Source organism: Hemiscyllium ocellatum, unplaced genomic scaffold (genome assembly GCF_020745735.1).
Source record: "Hemiscyllium ocellatum isolate sHemOce1 unplaced genomic scaffold, sHemOce1.pat.X.cur. scaffold_578_pat_ctg1, whole genome shotgun sequence".
Classification (NCBI taxonomy): Eukaryota; Metazoa; Chordata; class Chondrichthyes; order Orectolobiformes; family Hemiscylliidae; genus Hemiscyllium; species Hemiscyllium ocellatum.
Window position 1 is genome coordinate 100,809 of NW_026869122.1, and position 17,553 is coordinate 118,361.

At 55.2% G+C, this 17,553-nt stretch overlaps 1 protein-coding gene across 1 annotated transcript in view; it reads right to left on the reverse strand.

The window, feature by feature from the left end:
- Positions 1-6,656, reverse strand: part of LOC132813962 (venom allergen 3 homolog) — a 7,754-nt gene extending 1,098 nt beyond the window's left edge. Inside the window, exons 1-3 of the mRNA XM_060823322.1 lie at positions 6,063-6,656; positions 5,140-5,302; positions 278-402 (exon numbers count right to left, since the gene is read on the reverse strand). Of these exons, the coding sequence (XP_060679305.1) occupies positions 278-402; positions 5,140-5,302; positions 6,063-6,266 (492 nt within the window). The 5' untranslated portion in view covers positions 6,267-6,656. The remainder of the gene's footprint in view (positions 1-277; positions 403-5,139; positions 5,303-6,062) is intronic.
- Between the last annotated feature and the right edge of the window lie 10,897 nt (positions 6,657-17,553).

A 17,553-nucleotide genomic window follows, 5' to 3' on the forward strand; every position in this document is an offset into this window, starting at 1 on the left:
CCCTGGACGGTGTGGGGCACAGCGTGGGTGACCCCAGGACAGCGTGTGTGACCCCTGGACGGTGTGGGGGACAGCGTGGGTGACCCCAGGACAGCGTGTGTGACCCCTGGACGGTGTGGGGGACAGCGTGTGTGACCCCTGGACGGTGTGGGGGACAGCGTGTGTGACCCCTGGACGGTGTGGGGGACAGCGTGTGTGACCCCAGGACAGCGTGTGTGACCCCTGGACGGTGTGGGGGACAGCGTGTGTGACCCCCCAGGACGGAGTGCTGACCTACCTGGGTGAAGGAGTCACACGCCCCTGGGGAGGTGTTACACCTCCTGCTCTCTGTATCGTAGTGAGACACCATCGAGTAGGTTTTATTTAACGCTGACAGCACATCCACTGTGGTCCCGGTGAGGTCTGGGAGGGGTGCGGGGGAGAGAAACAAACACAGCACCCCGTCAGGTCCCCAAACACTCTCCCTCTCCCCTCTCGTCCCGTATCACTCTCCCTCTCCCCTATCGTTCAGTATCACTCTCCCTCTCTCTATCGTCCAGTATCACTCTCCCTCTCTCTATCGTCCAGTATCACACTCCCCCTCTCCTCTCGTCCAGTATCACTCTCCCTCTCTCTCGTTCAGTATCATTCCCTCTCTCTCTGTCTCGTTCAGTATCATTCTCTCTCTCTCTCTATTGCTCAGTATCATTCTCTCTCTCTCTAACGTTCAGTATCACTCTCTCTATCGTTCAGTATCATTCTCTCTATCGTTCAGTATCATTCTCTCTCTCTCTCTCTGTCTCGTTCAGAATCATTTTCTCTCTCTCTCTATTGCTCAGTATCATTCTCTCTCTCTCTCTATTGTTCAATATCACTCTCTCTCTCTCGTTCAGTATAACTCTCTCTCTATCATTCAGTATCATTCCCTCTCTCTCTAACGTTCAGTATCACTCTCTCTATCGTTCAGTATCATTCTCTCTATCGTTCAGTATCATTCTCTCTCTCTCTCTCTCTCTCTCTCTCTCGTTCAGAATCAGTTTCTCTCTCTCTATTGCTCAGTATCATTCTCTCTCTCTCTCTCTATCGTTCAATATCACTCTCTCTCTCTCGTTCAGTATCACTCTCTCTCTATCGTTCAGTATCACTCTCTCTCTCTCTCTATCATTCAGTATCACCCTCTCTCTCTATCGTTCAGTATCATTCTCTCTCTATCGTTCAGTATCACTCTCTCTCTATCGTTCAGTATCACTCTCTCTCTCTCTATCATTCAGTATCATTCCCTCTCTCTATCGTTCAGTATCACTCTCTCTCTCTCTATCGTTCAGTATCATTCTCTCTCTCTCTAACGTTCAGTATCACTCTCTCTCTATCGTTCAGTATCACTCTCTCTCTCTCTATCGTTCAGTATCATTCTCTCTCTCTCTATCGTTCAGTATCACTCTCTCTCTCTCTATCGTTCAGTATCATTCTCTCTCTCTCTAACGTTCAGTATCACTCTCTCTATCGTTCAGTATCACTCTCTCTCTCTCTATCGTTCAGTATCACTCTCTCTCTATCGTTCAGTATCACTCTCTCTCTCTCTATCATTCAGTATCATTCCCTCTCTCTATCGTTCAGTATCATTCTCTCTCTCTAACGTTCAGTATCATTCCCTCTCTCTATCGTTCAGTATCACTCTCTCTCTCTATCGTTCAGTATCACTCTCTCTCTATCATTCAGTATCATTCCCTCTATCGTTCAGTATCACTCTCTCTTTCTATCGTTCAGTATCACTCTCTCTCTATCGTTCAGTATCATTCTCTCTCTCTCTCTCTATCGTTCAGTATCACTCTCTCTCTTGTTCAATATCACTGTCTCTCTCTAACATTCAGTATCATTCTCTCTCTCTCTCTATCGTTCAGTATCACTCTCTCTCTCTCTCTAATGTTCAGTATCATTCTCTCTCTCTCTATCGTTCAGTATCATTCTCTCTCTCTCTAACGTTCAGTATCACTCTCTCTCTCTCTCTAATGTTCAGTATCATTCTCTCTCTCTATCGTTCAGTATCATTCTCTCTCTCTCTCTCTCTCTATCGTTCAGTATCATTCTCTCTCTCTCTCTAATGTTCAGTATCATTCTCTCTCTCTCTATCGTTCAGTATCATTCTCTCTCTCTCTCTATCGTTCAGTATCATTCTCTCTCTCTCTAATGTTCAGTATCATTCTCTCTCTCTCTATCGTTCAGTATCATTCGCTCTCTCTCTCTATCGTTCAGTATCACTCTCCCTCTCTATCGTTCAGTATCATTCTCTCTCTCTCTCTATCGTTCAGTATCATTCTCTCTCTCTCTCTAATGTTCAGTATCACTCTCTCTCTCTATCGTTCAGTATCATTCTCTCTCTCTCTAATGTTCAGTATCACTCTCTCTCTCTCTAACGTTCAGTATCACTCTCCCTCTCTATCGTTCAGTATCATTCTCTCTCTCTCTCCCTCTCTATCGTTCAGTATCATTCTCTCTCTCTCTCTCTCTCTCTATCGTTCAGTATCATTCTCTCTCTCTCTCTCTAATGTTCAGTATCATTCTCTCTCTCTCTATCGTTCAGTATCATTCTCTCTCTCTCTCTCTAATGTTCAGTATCATTCTCTCTCTCTCTCTATCGTTCAGTATCACTCTCCCTCTCTATCGTTCAGTGTCTCTCTCTCTCTCTCTCTCTCTATATCGTTCAGTACATTCTCTCTCTCTATCGTTCAGTGTCTCTCTCTCTCTCTCTCTATCGTTCAGTACATTCTCTCTGTCTATCGTTCAGTGTCTCTCTCTCTCTCTCTCTATCGTTCAGTACATTCTCTCTCTCTCTCTCTCTCTATTGTTCAGTATCATTCTCTCTCTCTCTATCATTCAGTATCACTCTCTCTCTATCGTTCAGTATCACTCTCTCTCTATCGTTCAGTATCACTCTCTCAATCGTTCAATATCATTCTCTCTCTCTATCGTTCAGAATCATTTTCTCTCTCTCTCTATTGCTCAGTATCACTCTCTCTCTCTCTCTATCGTTCAGTATCACTCTCTCTCCCTATCGTTCAATATCACTCTCTCTCTCTATCGTTCAGTATCATTTTCTCTCTCTCTCTCTAACGTTCAGTATCATTCTCTCTTTCTATCGTTCAATACCATTCTCTCTCTCTCTATCGTTCAGTATCATTTTCTCTCTCTCTATCGTTCAGTATCATTCTCTCTCTCTCTAATGTTCAGTATCATTCTCTCTCTCTCTATCGTTCAGTATCATTGTCTCTCTTTCTCTATCGTTCAGTATCACTCTCCCTCTCTATCGTTCAGTACATTCTCTCTCTCTCTCTCTATCGTTCAGTATCATTCTCTCTCTCTCTCTATCATTCAGTATCACTCTCTCTCTATCGTTCAGTATCACTCTCTCTCTATCGTTCAGTATCATTCCCTCTCTCTATCGTTCAGTATCACTCTCTCTCTCTATCGTTCAGTATCACTCTCTCTCTCTCTCTCTATCGTTCAGTATCACTCTCTCTCTCTCTATCGTTCAGTATCATTCTCTCTCTCTCTCTCTAATGTTCAGTATCATTCTCTCTCTCTCTCTATCGTTCAGTATCACTCTCCCTCTCTATCGTTCAGTGTCTCTCTCTCTCTCTCTCTCTCTATCGTTCAGTACATTCTCTCTCTCTATCGTTCAGTGTCTCTCTCTCTCTCTCTCTATCGTTCAGTACATTCTCTCTCTCTATCGTTCAGTGTCTCTCTCTCTCTCTCTCTCTATCGTTCAGTACATTCTCTCTCTCTATCGTTCAGTGTCTCTCTCTCTCTCTCTCTATCGTTCAGTATCACTCTCCCTCTCTATCGTTCAGTGTCTCTCTCTCTCTCTCTCTCTCTATCGTTCAGTACATTCTCTCTCTCTATCGTTCAGTGTCTCTCTCTCTCTCTCTCTCTCTCTATCGTTCAGTACATTCTCTCTCTCTATCGTTCAGTGTCTCTCTCTCTCTCTATCGTTCAGTACATTCTATCTCTCTATCGTTCAGTGTCTCTCTCTCTCTCTATCGTTCAGTACATTCTCTCTCTCTCTCTCTATTGTTCAGTATCATTCTCTCTCTCTCTATCATTCAGTATCACTCTCTCTCTATCGTTCAGTATCACTCTCTCTCTCTCTCTCTATCGTTCAATATCACTCTCTCTATCGTTCAATATCATTCTCTCTCTCTCTCTCTCTCTATCGTTCAGTATCATTCTCTCTCTCTCTCTCTATCGTTCAGTATCAATCTCTCTCTCTCTCTATCGTTCAGTATCATTCTCTCTCTCTATCGTTCAGAATCATTTTCTCTCTCTCTCTCTATCGTTCAATATCATTCTCTCTCTCTCTCTAGTGTTCAATATCATTCTCTCTCTCTATCGTTCAGTATCATTCTCTCTCTCTCTCTCTATCGTTCAGTATCACTCTCTCTCTATCGTTCAGTATCATTTTCTCTCTCTCTTTCTATCGTTCAGTATCATTCTCTCTCTCTCTCTCTATCGTTCAATATCATTCTCTCTCTCTCTCTTATTCAGTATCATTCTCTCTCTCTCTCTATCGTTCAGTATCACTCTCTCTCTATCGTTCAGTATCATTCTCTCTCTCTCTCTATCGTTCAATATCATTCTCTCTCTCTCTCTCTATCATTCAGTATCACCCTCTCTGTCTCTCTCTCTCTCTATCGTTCAATATCATTCTCTCTCTCTCTCTCTCTATCGTTCAGTATCATTTTCTCTCTCTCTTTCTATCGTTCAGTATCATTCTCTCTCTCTCTCTCTATCGTTCAATATCATTCTCTCTCTCTCTCTCTATCGTTCAATATCATTCTCTCTCTCTCTCTTATTCAGTATCATTCTCTCTCTCTCTCTATCGTTCAGTATCACTCTCTCTCTATCGTTCAGTATCATTCTCTCTCTCTCTCTCTCTATCGTTCAATATCATTCTCTCTCTCTCTCTCTCTATCATTCAGTATCACCCTCTCTGTCTCTCTTTCTCTCTATTGTTCAGTATCATTCCCTCTCTCTCTATTGTTCAGTATCATTCTCTCTCTCTCTCTATCGTTCAGTATCACTCTCTCTCTCTATCGTTCATTATCACTCTCTCTCTCTCTCTACCGTTCAGTATCCCTCCCTCCCTCCCTCCCGCGAACCTACTTCGCCGGTACACCAGGATGATCTGCCCGATGTTTGCCAGGTCGAAGGTCCGTTGCACCTTCATTCTCCAGGCGGTGTAGGAGGGACAGTCCCTGTAACCGAACCTTCGAGGGCAGCTATCGGCCCATTCCTGGGCAATTGCTTCCAGATCGTTATCCCATTCCTGGGGCCATCCGAGGGAGAGAGAGCGAGGGAACGAGGGAGAGGGAGGGAGAGAGGGAGGGAGGGGGAGGGAGGGAGAGAGAGAGAGAGGGACAAACAGACAGACAGACAGGTTCAACATAGCACACCGACTGTGCCTGATCCCTCAGCACTGACCCTCCCTCAGCCCCGACCCTCCCTCAGCCCCGACCCTCCCTCAGCACTGACCCTCCCTCAGCCCCGACCCTCCCTCAGCGCCGACCCTCCCTCAGCGCCGACCCTCCCTCAGCGCCGACCCTCCCTCAGCGCTGACCCTCCCTCAGCACCGACCCTCCCTCAGCACCCACTCCCTCAGCCCTGACCCTCCCTCAGCCCTGACCCTCCCTCAGCGCCGACCCTCCCTCAGCGCCGACCCTCCCTCAGCGCCGACCCTCCCTCAGCACCGACCCTCCCTCAGCACCCGCTCCCTCAGCGCTGACCCTCCCTCAGCGCTGACCCTCCCTCAGCACCGACCCTCCCTCAGCACCCACTCCCTCAGCGCTGACCCTCCCTCAGCCCTGACCCTCCCTCAGCGCCGACCCTCCCTCAGCGCCGACCCTCCCTCAGCGCCGACCCTCCCTCAGCCCTGACCCTCCCTCAGCACTGACCCTCCCTCAGCACCGACCCTCCCTCGGCCCTGACCCTCCCTCGGCCCTGACCCTCCCTCAGGGGTTGAGGAGGGAGGGTGTGTTGGAGCGTTGGGAGGTAAGGGGGGGGTCTGGGTTGGAGAGTGACCCACTCACCAGCATGTTCATGTCTGCCGCAGTGGGTAAGGGCAGACCCTGGGAGTCTAGGCCCGGGAGGCTGGCGCGGTACCAGTTATGCCCATCCAAGAGTTGGACCTTCTCGAGGGGGGTGAGTCTCCGAGGAATGGAGGGAGGGGGCATGGACAGGAGGAGGAGGAGGAGGAGGAGGGAGGGAAGGGGGGAAATGCTCACACCAGGCATGGTTCACCTGGTCTCTCTGTCTCTCTCACTCGGTTTCTCAACCTCTCTCTCTCTCTCTCTCTGTCTGTCTCGCTCTATCTATCTGTCTTGTCTGGCTCTGTCTGTCTGTCTCTCTCTCTCTCCGTCTGTCTGTCTCTCTCTCTCTCTCTCTGTCCCTGTCCCTGTCTCTCTCTCTCTCTCTCTCTCTCTGTCTCTCTCTCTCTCTCTCTCTCTGTCTCTGTCGGTCCCTCTCTCTGTCTCTGTCGGTCCCTCTCTCTGTCTCTCTATCTCCGGCTGTCTCCATCTCCCGGGATTTAAACGATCACCTCAGGTGGGTCTCTCCCAGGGATTGGTCGACCCTGGAATGTCAAACTCCAGGAACATTCACCAGACGGTTTCGGGCGAGGTCACATTCTGACCCGAGGAGAGAGGAGTTCACCTCAACGCCCGCCTGACCCAAAGCACACCCCCTCCCTGTCTGTGTAACCCCCTACACCCCCTCCCTGTCTGTGTAACCCCCTACACCCCCTCCCTATCTCTGTATCCCCCTACACCCCCTCCCTGTCTCTGTATCCCCCCTACACCCCCTCCCTGTCTCTGTAACCCCCTACACCCCCTCCCTGTCTCTGTAACACCCTACACCCCCTCCCTGTCTCAGTAACCCCCTATACCCCCTCCCTGTCTCTGTAACCCCCTACACTCCCTCCCTGTCTCTATAACCGACACCCCCTCCCTGTCTATAACCCCGACACCCCCTCCCTGTCTCTGTAACCCCCCTACACCCTCTCCCTATCTCTGTAACCCCCTACACCCCCTCCATATCTCTGTAACCCCCTACACCCCCTCCCTGTCTGTGTAACCCCCGACAACCCCTCCCTGTCTCTGTAACCCCCCACTCCCCTACCGCTGTAACCCGCTACACTCCCTCCCTGTCTCTTTAACCCCCCTACACCCCCTCCCTGTCTCTGTAACCCCCTACACCCCCTCCCTGTCTCTGTAACCCCCCTACACGCCCTCCCTATCTCTGTAACCCCCCTACAACCCCTCCCTATCTCTGTAAACCCCCACTCCCCTACCGCTGTAACCCGCTACACTCCCTCCCTGTCTCTGTAACCCCCCTACACCCCCTCCCTGTCTCTGTAACCCCCTACACCCCCTCCCTGTCTCTGTAACCCCCGACACCCCTTCCCTATCTCTGTAACCCCCTACACCCCCTCCCAGTCTCTGTAACCCCCTACACCCCCTCCCTGTCTCTGTAACCCCCGACACCCCCTCCCTGTCTCTGTAACCCCCTACACCCCCTTCCTGTCTCTGTAACCCCCCTACACCCACTCCCTGTCTCTGTAACCCCTGACACCCCCCTCCCTATCTCTGTAACTCCCCACACCCCCTCCCTATCTCTGTAACCCCCTACACCCCCTCCCTGTCTCTGTAACCTCCTACACCCCCTCCCTGTCTCTGTAACCCCCCTACACCCCCTCCCTGTCTCTGTAACCCCCTACACCCCCTCCCTATCTCTGTAACCCCCGACACCCCCTCCCTGTCTCTGTAACCCCCTACACCCCCTCCCTATCTCTGTAACCCACCTACACCCCCTCCCTGTCTCTATAACCGACACCCCCTCCCTGTCTATAACCCCGACACCCCCTCCCTGTCTCTGTAATCCCCCTACACCCCCTCCCTATCTCTGTAACCCCCTACACCCCCTCCCTGTCTCTGTAATCCCCCTGCACCCCCTCCCTGTCTGTAATCCCCCTACACCCCCTCCCTATCTCTGTAACCCCCTACACCCCCTCCCTGTCTCTGTAACCCCCGACACCCCCTCCCTGTCTCTGTAACCCCCCTACACCCCCTCCCTGTCTCCGTAACCCCCTACATCCCCTCCCTGTCTCTGTAACCTCCCCCACCCCCTCACAATCTCTGTATTCCCCTCGGTCACTCGGAGCACCGCGCGCAGTTCCCCGGTCTCTCCCCTCGGAGCACCGTGCCCAGTTCCCCGGTCTCTCCCCTCGGTCAGACCCCACCCTGGGAGCACCGTGCCCAGTTCCCCGGTCTCTCCCCTCGGTCAGACCCCACCCTGGGAGCACCGTGCCCAGTTCCCCGGTCTCTCCCCTCGGTCAGACCCCACCCTGGGAGCACCGTGCCCAGTTCCCCGGTCTCTCCCCTCGGTCAGACCCCACCCTGGGAGCACCGTGCACAGTTCCCCGGTCTCTCCCCTCGGTCAGACCCCACCCTGGGAGCACCGTGCCCAGTTCCCCCCCGGTCTCTCCCCTCGGTCAGACCCCACCCTGGGAGCACCGTGCCCAGTTCCCCGGTCTCTCCCCTGGGTCACTCGGAGCACCGTGCCCAGTTCCCCGGTCTCTCCCCTCGGTCAGACCCCACCCTGGGAGCACCGTGCCCAGTTCCCCCCCGGTCTCTCCCCTCGGTCAGACCCCACCCTGGGAGCACCGTGCCCAGTTCCCCCCCGGTCTCTGCGCCCCCCCTCTTTGTTGAGGGGCTGACCTACAATGGGGACGGGTGAGCGAAGGGGGACTGAGGGAGGTTACGGTGAGAGTAAAGGTGACCAGGGGTTACAGCGATGACCCTGAGGGCTGTGTAAACATGGAACTGACTGTTGTGGGTGTGGGAGCAATTTCCCTGCTGTTCTCGGCCGATGATTAGTGTCTGTTTGAGAAGGACATGACGAGATATCGGGGGAGATAACAGCGAACCAGCCAAGTGCCCCCTGGCAGTGTCAGTGTGAACTCTGTGTGTCCTCCCTCCTTCAGACCCCTCGGTCACCTCCTCCTGCCTTATCCCAGGGCCGTGTGTGTGTGTGTGTGTGTGTGTGTGTGTGTGTATCGCTCTGTGTGTGTGTGTGTGTGTGTGTGTGTGTGTGTGTATCTCTGTCTCTCTCTCTCTATCAGTCTCTCGCTCTGTCTCTCCCTTTCCCTGGGGGTTACCGTCTCCAACAAGAGAGAATCTAACCATCGCCCCCTTGACGTTCAATGGCGTTACCGTCACTGAATCCCCCTTCCCCCCCCACTATCAACATCCTGGGGGTTACCGTCTCCAACAAGAGAGAATCTAACCATCGCCCCCTTGACGTTCAATGGTGTTACCGTCACTGAATCCCCCTTCCCCCCCCCACTATCAACATCCTGGGGGTTACCGTCTCCAACGAGAGAGAATCTAACCATCGTCCCCCTTGACGTTCAATGGTGTTACCGTCACTGAATCCCCCTTCCCCCCCACTATCAACATCCTGAGGGTTACCGTCTCCAACAAGAGAGAATTTAACCATCGCCCCCTTGACGTTCAATGGTGTTCCCGTCACTGAATCCCCCTCCCCCCCCCCCCCCCCCCCCCCCCCACTATCAACATCCTGGGGGTTACCGTCTCCAACAAGAGAGAGTCTAACCATCGCCCCCTTGACGTTCAATGGTGTTACCGTCACTGAATCCCCCTTCCCCCCCCACTATCAACATCCTGGGGGTTACCGTCTCCAACAAGAGAGAGTCTAACCATCGCCCCCTTGACGTTCAATGGTGTTACCGTCACTGAATCCCCCTTCCCCCCCACTATCAACATCCTGGGGGTTACCGTCTCCAACAAGAGAGAATCTAACCATCGCCCCCTTGACGTTCAATGGTGTTACCGTCACTGAATCCCCCTTCCCCCCCCACTATCAACATCCTGGGGGTTACCGTCTCCAACAAGCGAGAGTCTAACCATCGCCCCCTTGATGCTCAATGGTGTTACCGTCACTGAATCCCCCTTCCCCCCCACTATCAACATCCTGGGGGTTACCGTCGCCCAGAAACTGAACTGGGACCCAGCCCCGTCTCAATCCTGGGGCTCAGAGAGCAGTGAGGATGCGAGGGGGGGTGGGTGGGTGGTCAGAGGATGGGAATCCTACAGCAAGTAACTCCCGTCCCTCACTGCCGCCTTCCCACCCCACACAAAGGCAGGGGGGTTAGATACAGAGTAAAGCTCCCTCTACACCATCCCCGACTTCCAGGGACAGGGGGTTAGATACAGAGTAAAGCTCCCTCTACACCGTCCCCCCACTCCCAGGGACAGGGGGTTAGATACAGAGTAAAGCTCCCTCTACACCGTCCCCCCACTCCCAGGGACAGGGGGTTGGATCCTCGGTGTATTTATAATTTGGTTTTTATCTCTCTCTTTTTCTCTCTCTCTGTCTCTCTGAGAGAGAGCCACAGAGAGAGAGAGACAGAGACAGAGACAGAGAGACACACACAGAGGGAGAGATCTCACACAGACACACACACACACACACAGACAGAGCGATACACACGCGCGCACACACACACACACACAGACAGAGCGATACACACGCGTGCGCACACACACACACACAGACAGACAGAGCGATACACACGCGCGCACACACACACACACACAGACAGAGCGATACACACACAGACACACACACACACAGACAGAGCGATACACACACACACACACACAGAGCGATACACACACACACACACACACACAGAGCGATACACACACACACACACACACACACACAGACAGAGCGATACACACACACACACACAGACAGAGTGATACACACACACACACACACAGAGAGCGATACACACACACACACACACACACACACACACACAGAGCGATACACACACACACACACACACACACACACACACACACACAGGGCCCTGGGATAAGGCAGGAGGAGGTGACCGAGGGGTCTGAAGGAGGGAGGACACACAGAGTTCACACTGACACTGCCAGGGGGCACTTGGCTGGTTCGCTGTTATCTCCCCCGATATCTCGTCATGTCCTTCTCAAACAGACACTAATCATCGGCCGAGAACAGCAGGGAAATTGCTCCCACACCCACAACAGTCAGTTCCATGTTTACACAGCCCTCAGGGTCATCGCTGTAACCCCTGGTCACCTTTACTCTCACCGTAACCTCCCTCAGTCCCCCTTCGCTCACCCGTCCCCATTGTAGGTCAGCCCCTCAACAAAGAGGGGGGGCGCAGAGACCGGGGGGGAACTGGGCACGGTGCTCCCAGGGTGGGGTCTGACCGAGGGGAGAGACCGGGGAACTGGGCACGGTGCTCCCAGGGTGGGGTCTGACCGAGGGGAGAGACCAGGGAACTGGGCACGGTGCTCCGAGTGACCCAGGGGAGAGACCGGGGAACTGGGCACGGTGCTCCCAGGGTGGGGTCTGACCGAGGGGAGAGACCGGGGAACTGGGCACGGTGCTCCGCGTGACCGAGGGGAGAGACCGGGGAACTGCGCACGGTGCTCCGAAGGGAGAGACGGGAAACTGTGCACGGTGCTCCGAGGTGAGAGACCGGGGAACTGCGCACGGTGCTCCGAGTGACCGAGGGGAGAGACCGGGGAACTGCGCACGGTGCTCCGAGGGGAGAGACCGGGGAACTGCGCACGGTGCTCCGAAGGGAGAGACGGGAAACTGTGCACGGTGCTCCGAGTGACCGAGGGGAGAGACCGGGGAACTGCGCACGGTGCTCCGAGGTGAGAGACCGGGGAACTGCGCACGGTGCTCCGAGGTGAGAGACCGGGGAACTGCGCACGGTGCTCCGAGTGACCGAGGGGAGAGACCGGGGAACTGCGCACGGTGCTCCGAGGGGAGAGACCGGGGTACTGCGCACGGTGCTCCGAGGGGAAAGACCGGGGAACTGCGCACGGTGCTCCGAGGGGAGAGACCAGGGAACTGCGCACGGTGCTCCGAGGGGAGAGACCGGGGAACTGGGCACGGTGCTCCGAGTGACCGAGGGGAGAGACCGGGGAACGGCGCACGGTGCTCCGAGGGGAGAGACCGGGGAACTGCGCACAGTGCTCCGAGTGACCGAGGGGAGAGACCGGGGAACTGGGCACGGTGCTCCGAGGGGAGAGACCGGGGTACTGCGCACGGTGCTCCAAGGGGAAAGACCGGGGAACTGCACACGGTGCTCCCAGTGACCGAGGGGAAAGACCGGGGAACTGGGCACGGTGCTCCGAGTGACCGAGGGGAGAGACCGGGGAACTGCGCACGGTGCTCTGAGTGACCGAGGGGAGAGACCGGGGAACTGCGCACGGTGCTCCGAGTGACCGAGGGGAGAGACCGGGGAACTGCGCACGGTGCTCCGAGTGACCGAGGGGAGAGACCGGGGAACTGCGCACGGTGCTCCGAGTGACCGAGGGGAGAGACCTGGGAACTGCGCATGGTGCTCCGAGTGCGGGGTCTGACCAAGATGGATACTGAGACCGGGGGAATTGCCATCGGGTTAGTGCAGAGGGTGGGTCATGCTGAGGAAGTGGGCGCTGAGGGAGCAGGCACTTAGGGAGGGTCAGTGCTGAGAGAGGTTCTCAGGGCCCTGTATCTGATGGGACGGTTTCAGGGCCCTGTATCTGATGGGACGGTTTCAGGGTCCTGTGTCTGATGGGACGGTTTCAGGGCCCTGTATCTGATGGGATGGTTTCAGGGTCCTGTGTCTGATGGGACGGTTTCAGGGTCCTGTGTCTGATGGGACGGTTTCAGGGCCCTGTATCTGATGGGACGGTTTCAGGGCCCTGTATCTGATGGGACGGTTTCAGGGCCCTGTGTCTGATGGGACGGTTTCAGGGTCCTGTGTCTGATGGGACGGTTTCAGGGCCCTGTATCTGATGGGACGGTTTCAGGGCCCTGTATCTGATGGGACGGTTTCAGGGTCCTGTGTCTGATGGGACGGTTTCAGGGTCCTGTGTCTGATGGGACGGTTTCAGGGCCCTGTATCTGATGGGACGGTTTCAGGGCCCTGTATCTGATGGGACGGTTTCAGGGCCCTGTGTCTGATGGGACGGTTTCGGGGCCTTGTATCTGATGGGACGGTTTCAGGGCCCTCTATCTGATGGGACAGTTTCGGGGCCTTGTAGCTGATGGGATGGTTTCAGGGCCCTGTATCTGATGGGACAGTTTCGGGGCCCTGTAGCTGATGGGATGGTTTCAGGGCCCTCTATCTGATGGGACGGTTTCAGGGCCCTCTATCTGATGGGACGGTTTCAGGGCCCTGTATCTGATGGGACGGTTTCAGGGCCCTGTAACTGATGGGACGGTTTCGGGGCCCTGTGTCTGATGGGACGGTTTCGGGGCCCTGTGTCTGATGGGACGGTTTCGGGGCCCTGTATCTGATGGGACAGTTTCAGGGCCCTGTAGCTGATGGGATGGTTTCAGGGCCCTGTATCTGATGGGACGGTTTCAGGGCCCTGTATCTGATGGGATGGTTTCAGGGCCCTGTATCTGATGGGACGGTTTCGGGGCCCTGTGTCTGATGGGACGGTTTCGGGGCCCTGTGTCTGATGGGACGGTTTCGGGGCCCTGTGTCTGATGGGACGGTTTCGGGGCCCTGTGTCTGATGGGACGGTTTCGGGACCCTGTATCTGATGGGACGGTTTCGGGGCCCTGTGTCTGATGGGACGGTTTCGGGGCCCTGTGTCTGATGGGACGGTTTCGGGACCCCGTAATCAATGAGGGAGGGAGGGATTCCCTCGTGGGGAGTGGTGAACGCCGGACCGATGGGCAGCCTGGAGGATCGATTGGAGACCAGACTGAATATTCTGGGTGTCGGGGACGGAGCTGAGGAGGGCTGGAACAGGCAGCAGTGACGTTGTTTCACCTCATGGGACAGGGCCGGATCAGAGGGGTCACAGATCAGGGGTCACCCAACAAAGGTTGGGATGAGGCGAGATCCCACACCCCCTCCCTGTCTCTGTAACCCCCTACACCCCCTCCCTGTCTCTGTAACCCCCTACACCCCCTCCCTGTCTCTGTAACCCCCTACACCCCCTCCCTGTCTCTGTAACCCCCAACACCCCCTCCCTGTCTCTGTAACCCCCCTCCACCCCCTCCCTGTCTCTGTAACCCCCTACACCCCCTCCCTGTCTCTGTAACCCCCTACACCCCCTCCCTGTCTCTGTAACCCCCCAACACCCCCTCCCTGTCTCTGTAACCCCCCTCCACCCCCTCCCTGTCTCTGTAACCCCCTACACCCCCTCCCTGTCTCTGTAACCCCCTACACCCCCTCCCCGTCTCTGTAACCCCCCTACACCCCCTCCCTGTCTCTGTAACCCCCTACACCCCCTCCCTGTCTCTGTAACCCCCTACACCCCCTCCCCGTCTCTGTAACTCCCTACACCCCCCTCCCTATCTCTGTAACCCCCCTACACCCCCTCCCTGTCTCTGTAACCCCCCTACACCCCCTCCCTGTCTCTGTAAACCCCCTACACCCCCTCCCTGTCTCTGTAAACCCCCTACACCCCCTCCCCGTCTCTGTAACCCCTTACACCCCCTCCCTGTCTCTGTAACCCCCTACACCCCCTCCCTGTCTCTGTAACCCCTTACACCCCCTCCCTGTCTCTGTAACCCCCTACACCCCCTCCCTGTCTCTGTAACCCCCTACACCCCCTCCCTGTCTCTGTAACCCACTGTATGGTATCACACTCTCCCCCCAACCTCCTGTTACTCAGACAGGAACTGGAGGCCATTGAGCCCCTCCTCCTCCAGCCTGTTAGCCCGATGTGTTCCTCTGAATTGCTGCCATGTTGTCCCAGGAAGAAATGGCCATGTCTGGAAAGACCTCACCCCTGGGTGAACGGGTCGATATATCTGTCAGGACCTGGTCTCCGAGAAACTAATGGGGGTTATCTATCTGTCAGGGCCCAGTTCAGCACAGGATTAGATACAGAGTAAAGCTCTCTCTACACCGTCCCCCCACTCCCAGGGACAGGGGGGTTAGATACAGAGTAAAGCTCCCTCTACACCGTCCCCCCACTCCCAGGGACAGGGGGTTAGATACAGAGTAAAGCTCCCTCTACACCGTCCCCCCCACTCCCAGGGACAGGGGGTTAGATACAGAGTAAAGCTCCCTCTACACCGTCTCCCCCCCCCCCCGGTGTCTCTCTCTCTGTCTCCTGTCGGTGTCTCTCTCTCTCTCCTGTCGGTGTCTCCCTGTCTCTCTCTCTCTCTGTCTCCTGTCGGTGTCTCTCTCTCTCTCTCTGTCTCCTGTCGGTGTCTCCCTGTCTCTCTCTCCTGTCGGTTTCTCTCTCTCTGTCTCCTGTCGGTGTCTCCCTGTCTCTCTCTCTGTCTCCTGTCGGTGTCTCCCTGTCTCTCTCTCTGTCTCCTGTCGGTGTCTCTCTCTCTCTGTCTCCTGTCGGTGTCTCCCTGTCTCTCTCTCTGTCTCCTGTCGGTGTCTCCCTGTCTCTCTCTCTGTCTCCTGTCGGTGTCTCCCTGTCTCTCTCTCTCTCTCTCCTGTCGGTGTCTCTCTCTCTCTGTCTCCTGTCGGTGTCTCCCTGTCTCTCTCTCTCTCTGTCTCCTGTCGGTGTCTCCCTGTCTCTCTCTCTCTCTGTCTCCTGTCGGTGTCTCCCTGTCTCTCTCTCTCTCCTGTCGGTGTCTCTCTCTCTCTGTCTCCTGTCGGTGTCTCCCTGTCTCTCTCTCTGTCTCCTGTCGGTGTCTCCCTGTCTCTCTCTCTCTCTGTCTCCTGTCGGTGTCTCCCTGTCTCTCTCTCTGTCTCCTGTCGGTGTCTCTCTCTCTCTCTGTCTCCTGTCGGTGTCTCCCGGTCTCTCTCTCTGTCTCCTGTCGGTGTCTCCCTGTCTCTCTCTCTCTCTGTCTCCTGTCGGTGTCTCCCTGTCTCTCTCTCTGTCTCCTGTCGGTGTCTCTCTCTCTCTCTGTCTCCTGTCGGTGTCTCCCTGTCTCTCTCTCTGTCTCCTGTCGGTGTCTCTCTCTCTCTCTGTCTCCTGTCGGTGTCTCCCTGTCTCTCTCTCTCCTGTCGGTGTCTCTCTCTCTCTGTCTCCTGTCGGTGTCTCCCTGTCTCTCTCTCCTGTCGGTCTCTCTCTCTCTGTCTCCTGTCGGTGTCTCCCTGTCTCTCTCTCCTGTCGGTCTCTCTCTCTCTGTCTCCTGTCGGTGTCTCTCTCTCTCTGTCTCCTGTCGGTGTCTCCTGTCTCTCTCTCTCTGTCTCCTGTCGGTGTCTCCCTGTCTCTCTCTCTCTCTCTGTCTCCTGTCGGTGTCTCCCTGTGTCTCTCTCTCTGTCTCCTGTCGGTGTCTCCCTGTCTCCTGTCGGTGTCTCTCTGTCTCCTGTCGGTGTCTCCCTGTCTCTCAGTCTCCTGTCGGTGTCTCCCTGTCTCTCTCTCTCTGTCTCCTGTCGGTGTCTCTCTGTCTCCTGTCGGTGTCTCTCTCTCTCTCTCTGTCTCCTGTCGGTGTCTCCCTGTCTCTGTCTCCTGTCGGTGTCTCTCTCTCTCTCTCTCTCCTGTCGGTGTCTCCCTGTCTCTCTCTGTCTCCTGTCGGTGTCTCTCTCTCTCCTGTCGGTGTCTCTCTCTCTCTGTCTCCTGTCGGTGTCTCCCTGTCTCTCAGTCTCCTGTCGGTGTCTCCCTGTCTCTCTCTCTCTCTGTCTCCTGTCGGTGTCTCCCTGTCTCTCAGTCTCCTGTCGGTGTCTCCCTGTCTCTCTCTCTCTGTCTCCTGTCGGTGTCTCTCTGTCTCCTGTCGGTGTCTCCCTGTCTCTCTCTCTCTGTCTCCTGTCGGTGTCTCCCTGTCTCTGTCTCCTGTCGGTGTCTCTCTCTCTCTCTCTCTCCTGTCGGTGTCTCCCTGTCTCTCTCTGTCTCCTGTCGGTGTCTCTCTCTCTCTGTCTCCTGTCGGTGTCTCTCTGTCTCTCTCTCCTGTCGGTGTCTCTCTCTCTCTCTCTCTCCTGTCGGTGTCTCCCTGTCTCTCTCTGTCTCCTGTCGGTGTCTCTCTCTCTCTGTCTCCTGTCGGTGTCTCTCTGTCTCTCTCTCCTGTCGGTGTCTCTCTCTCTCTCTGTCGGTGTGTCTCTGTCTCCTGTCGGTGTCTCCCTGTCTCTCTCTCTCTCCTGTCGGTGTCTCCCTGTCTCTCTCCCTCTCTGTCTCCTGTCGGTGTCTCTCTGTCTCCTGTCGGTGTCTCCCTGTCTCTCTCTCTCTCTCCTGTCGGTGTCTCCCTGTCTCTCTCTCTCTCTGTCTCCTGTCGGTGTCTCTCTGTCTCCTGTCGGTGTCTCCCTGTCTCTCTCTCTGTCTCCTGTCGGTGTCTCCCTGTCTCCTGTCGGTGTCTCCCTGTCTCTCTCTCTGTCTCCTGTCGGTGTCTCCCTGTCTCTCTCTCTGTCTCCTGTCGGTGTCTCCCTGTCTCTCTCTCTGTCTCCTGTCGGTGTCTCCCTGTCTCTCTCTCTCTCTGTCTCCTGTCGGTGTCTCCCTGTCTCTCTCTCTGTCTCCTGTCGGTGTCTCCCTGTCTCTCTCTCTCTCTGTCTCCTGTCGGTGTCTCTCTCTCTCTCTGTCTCCTGTCGGTGTCTCTCTG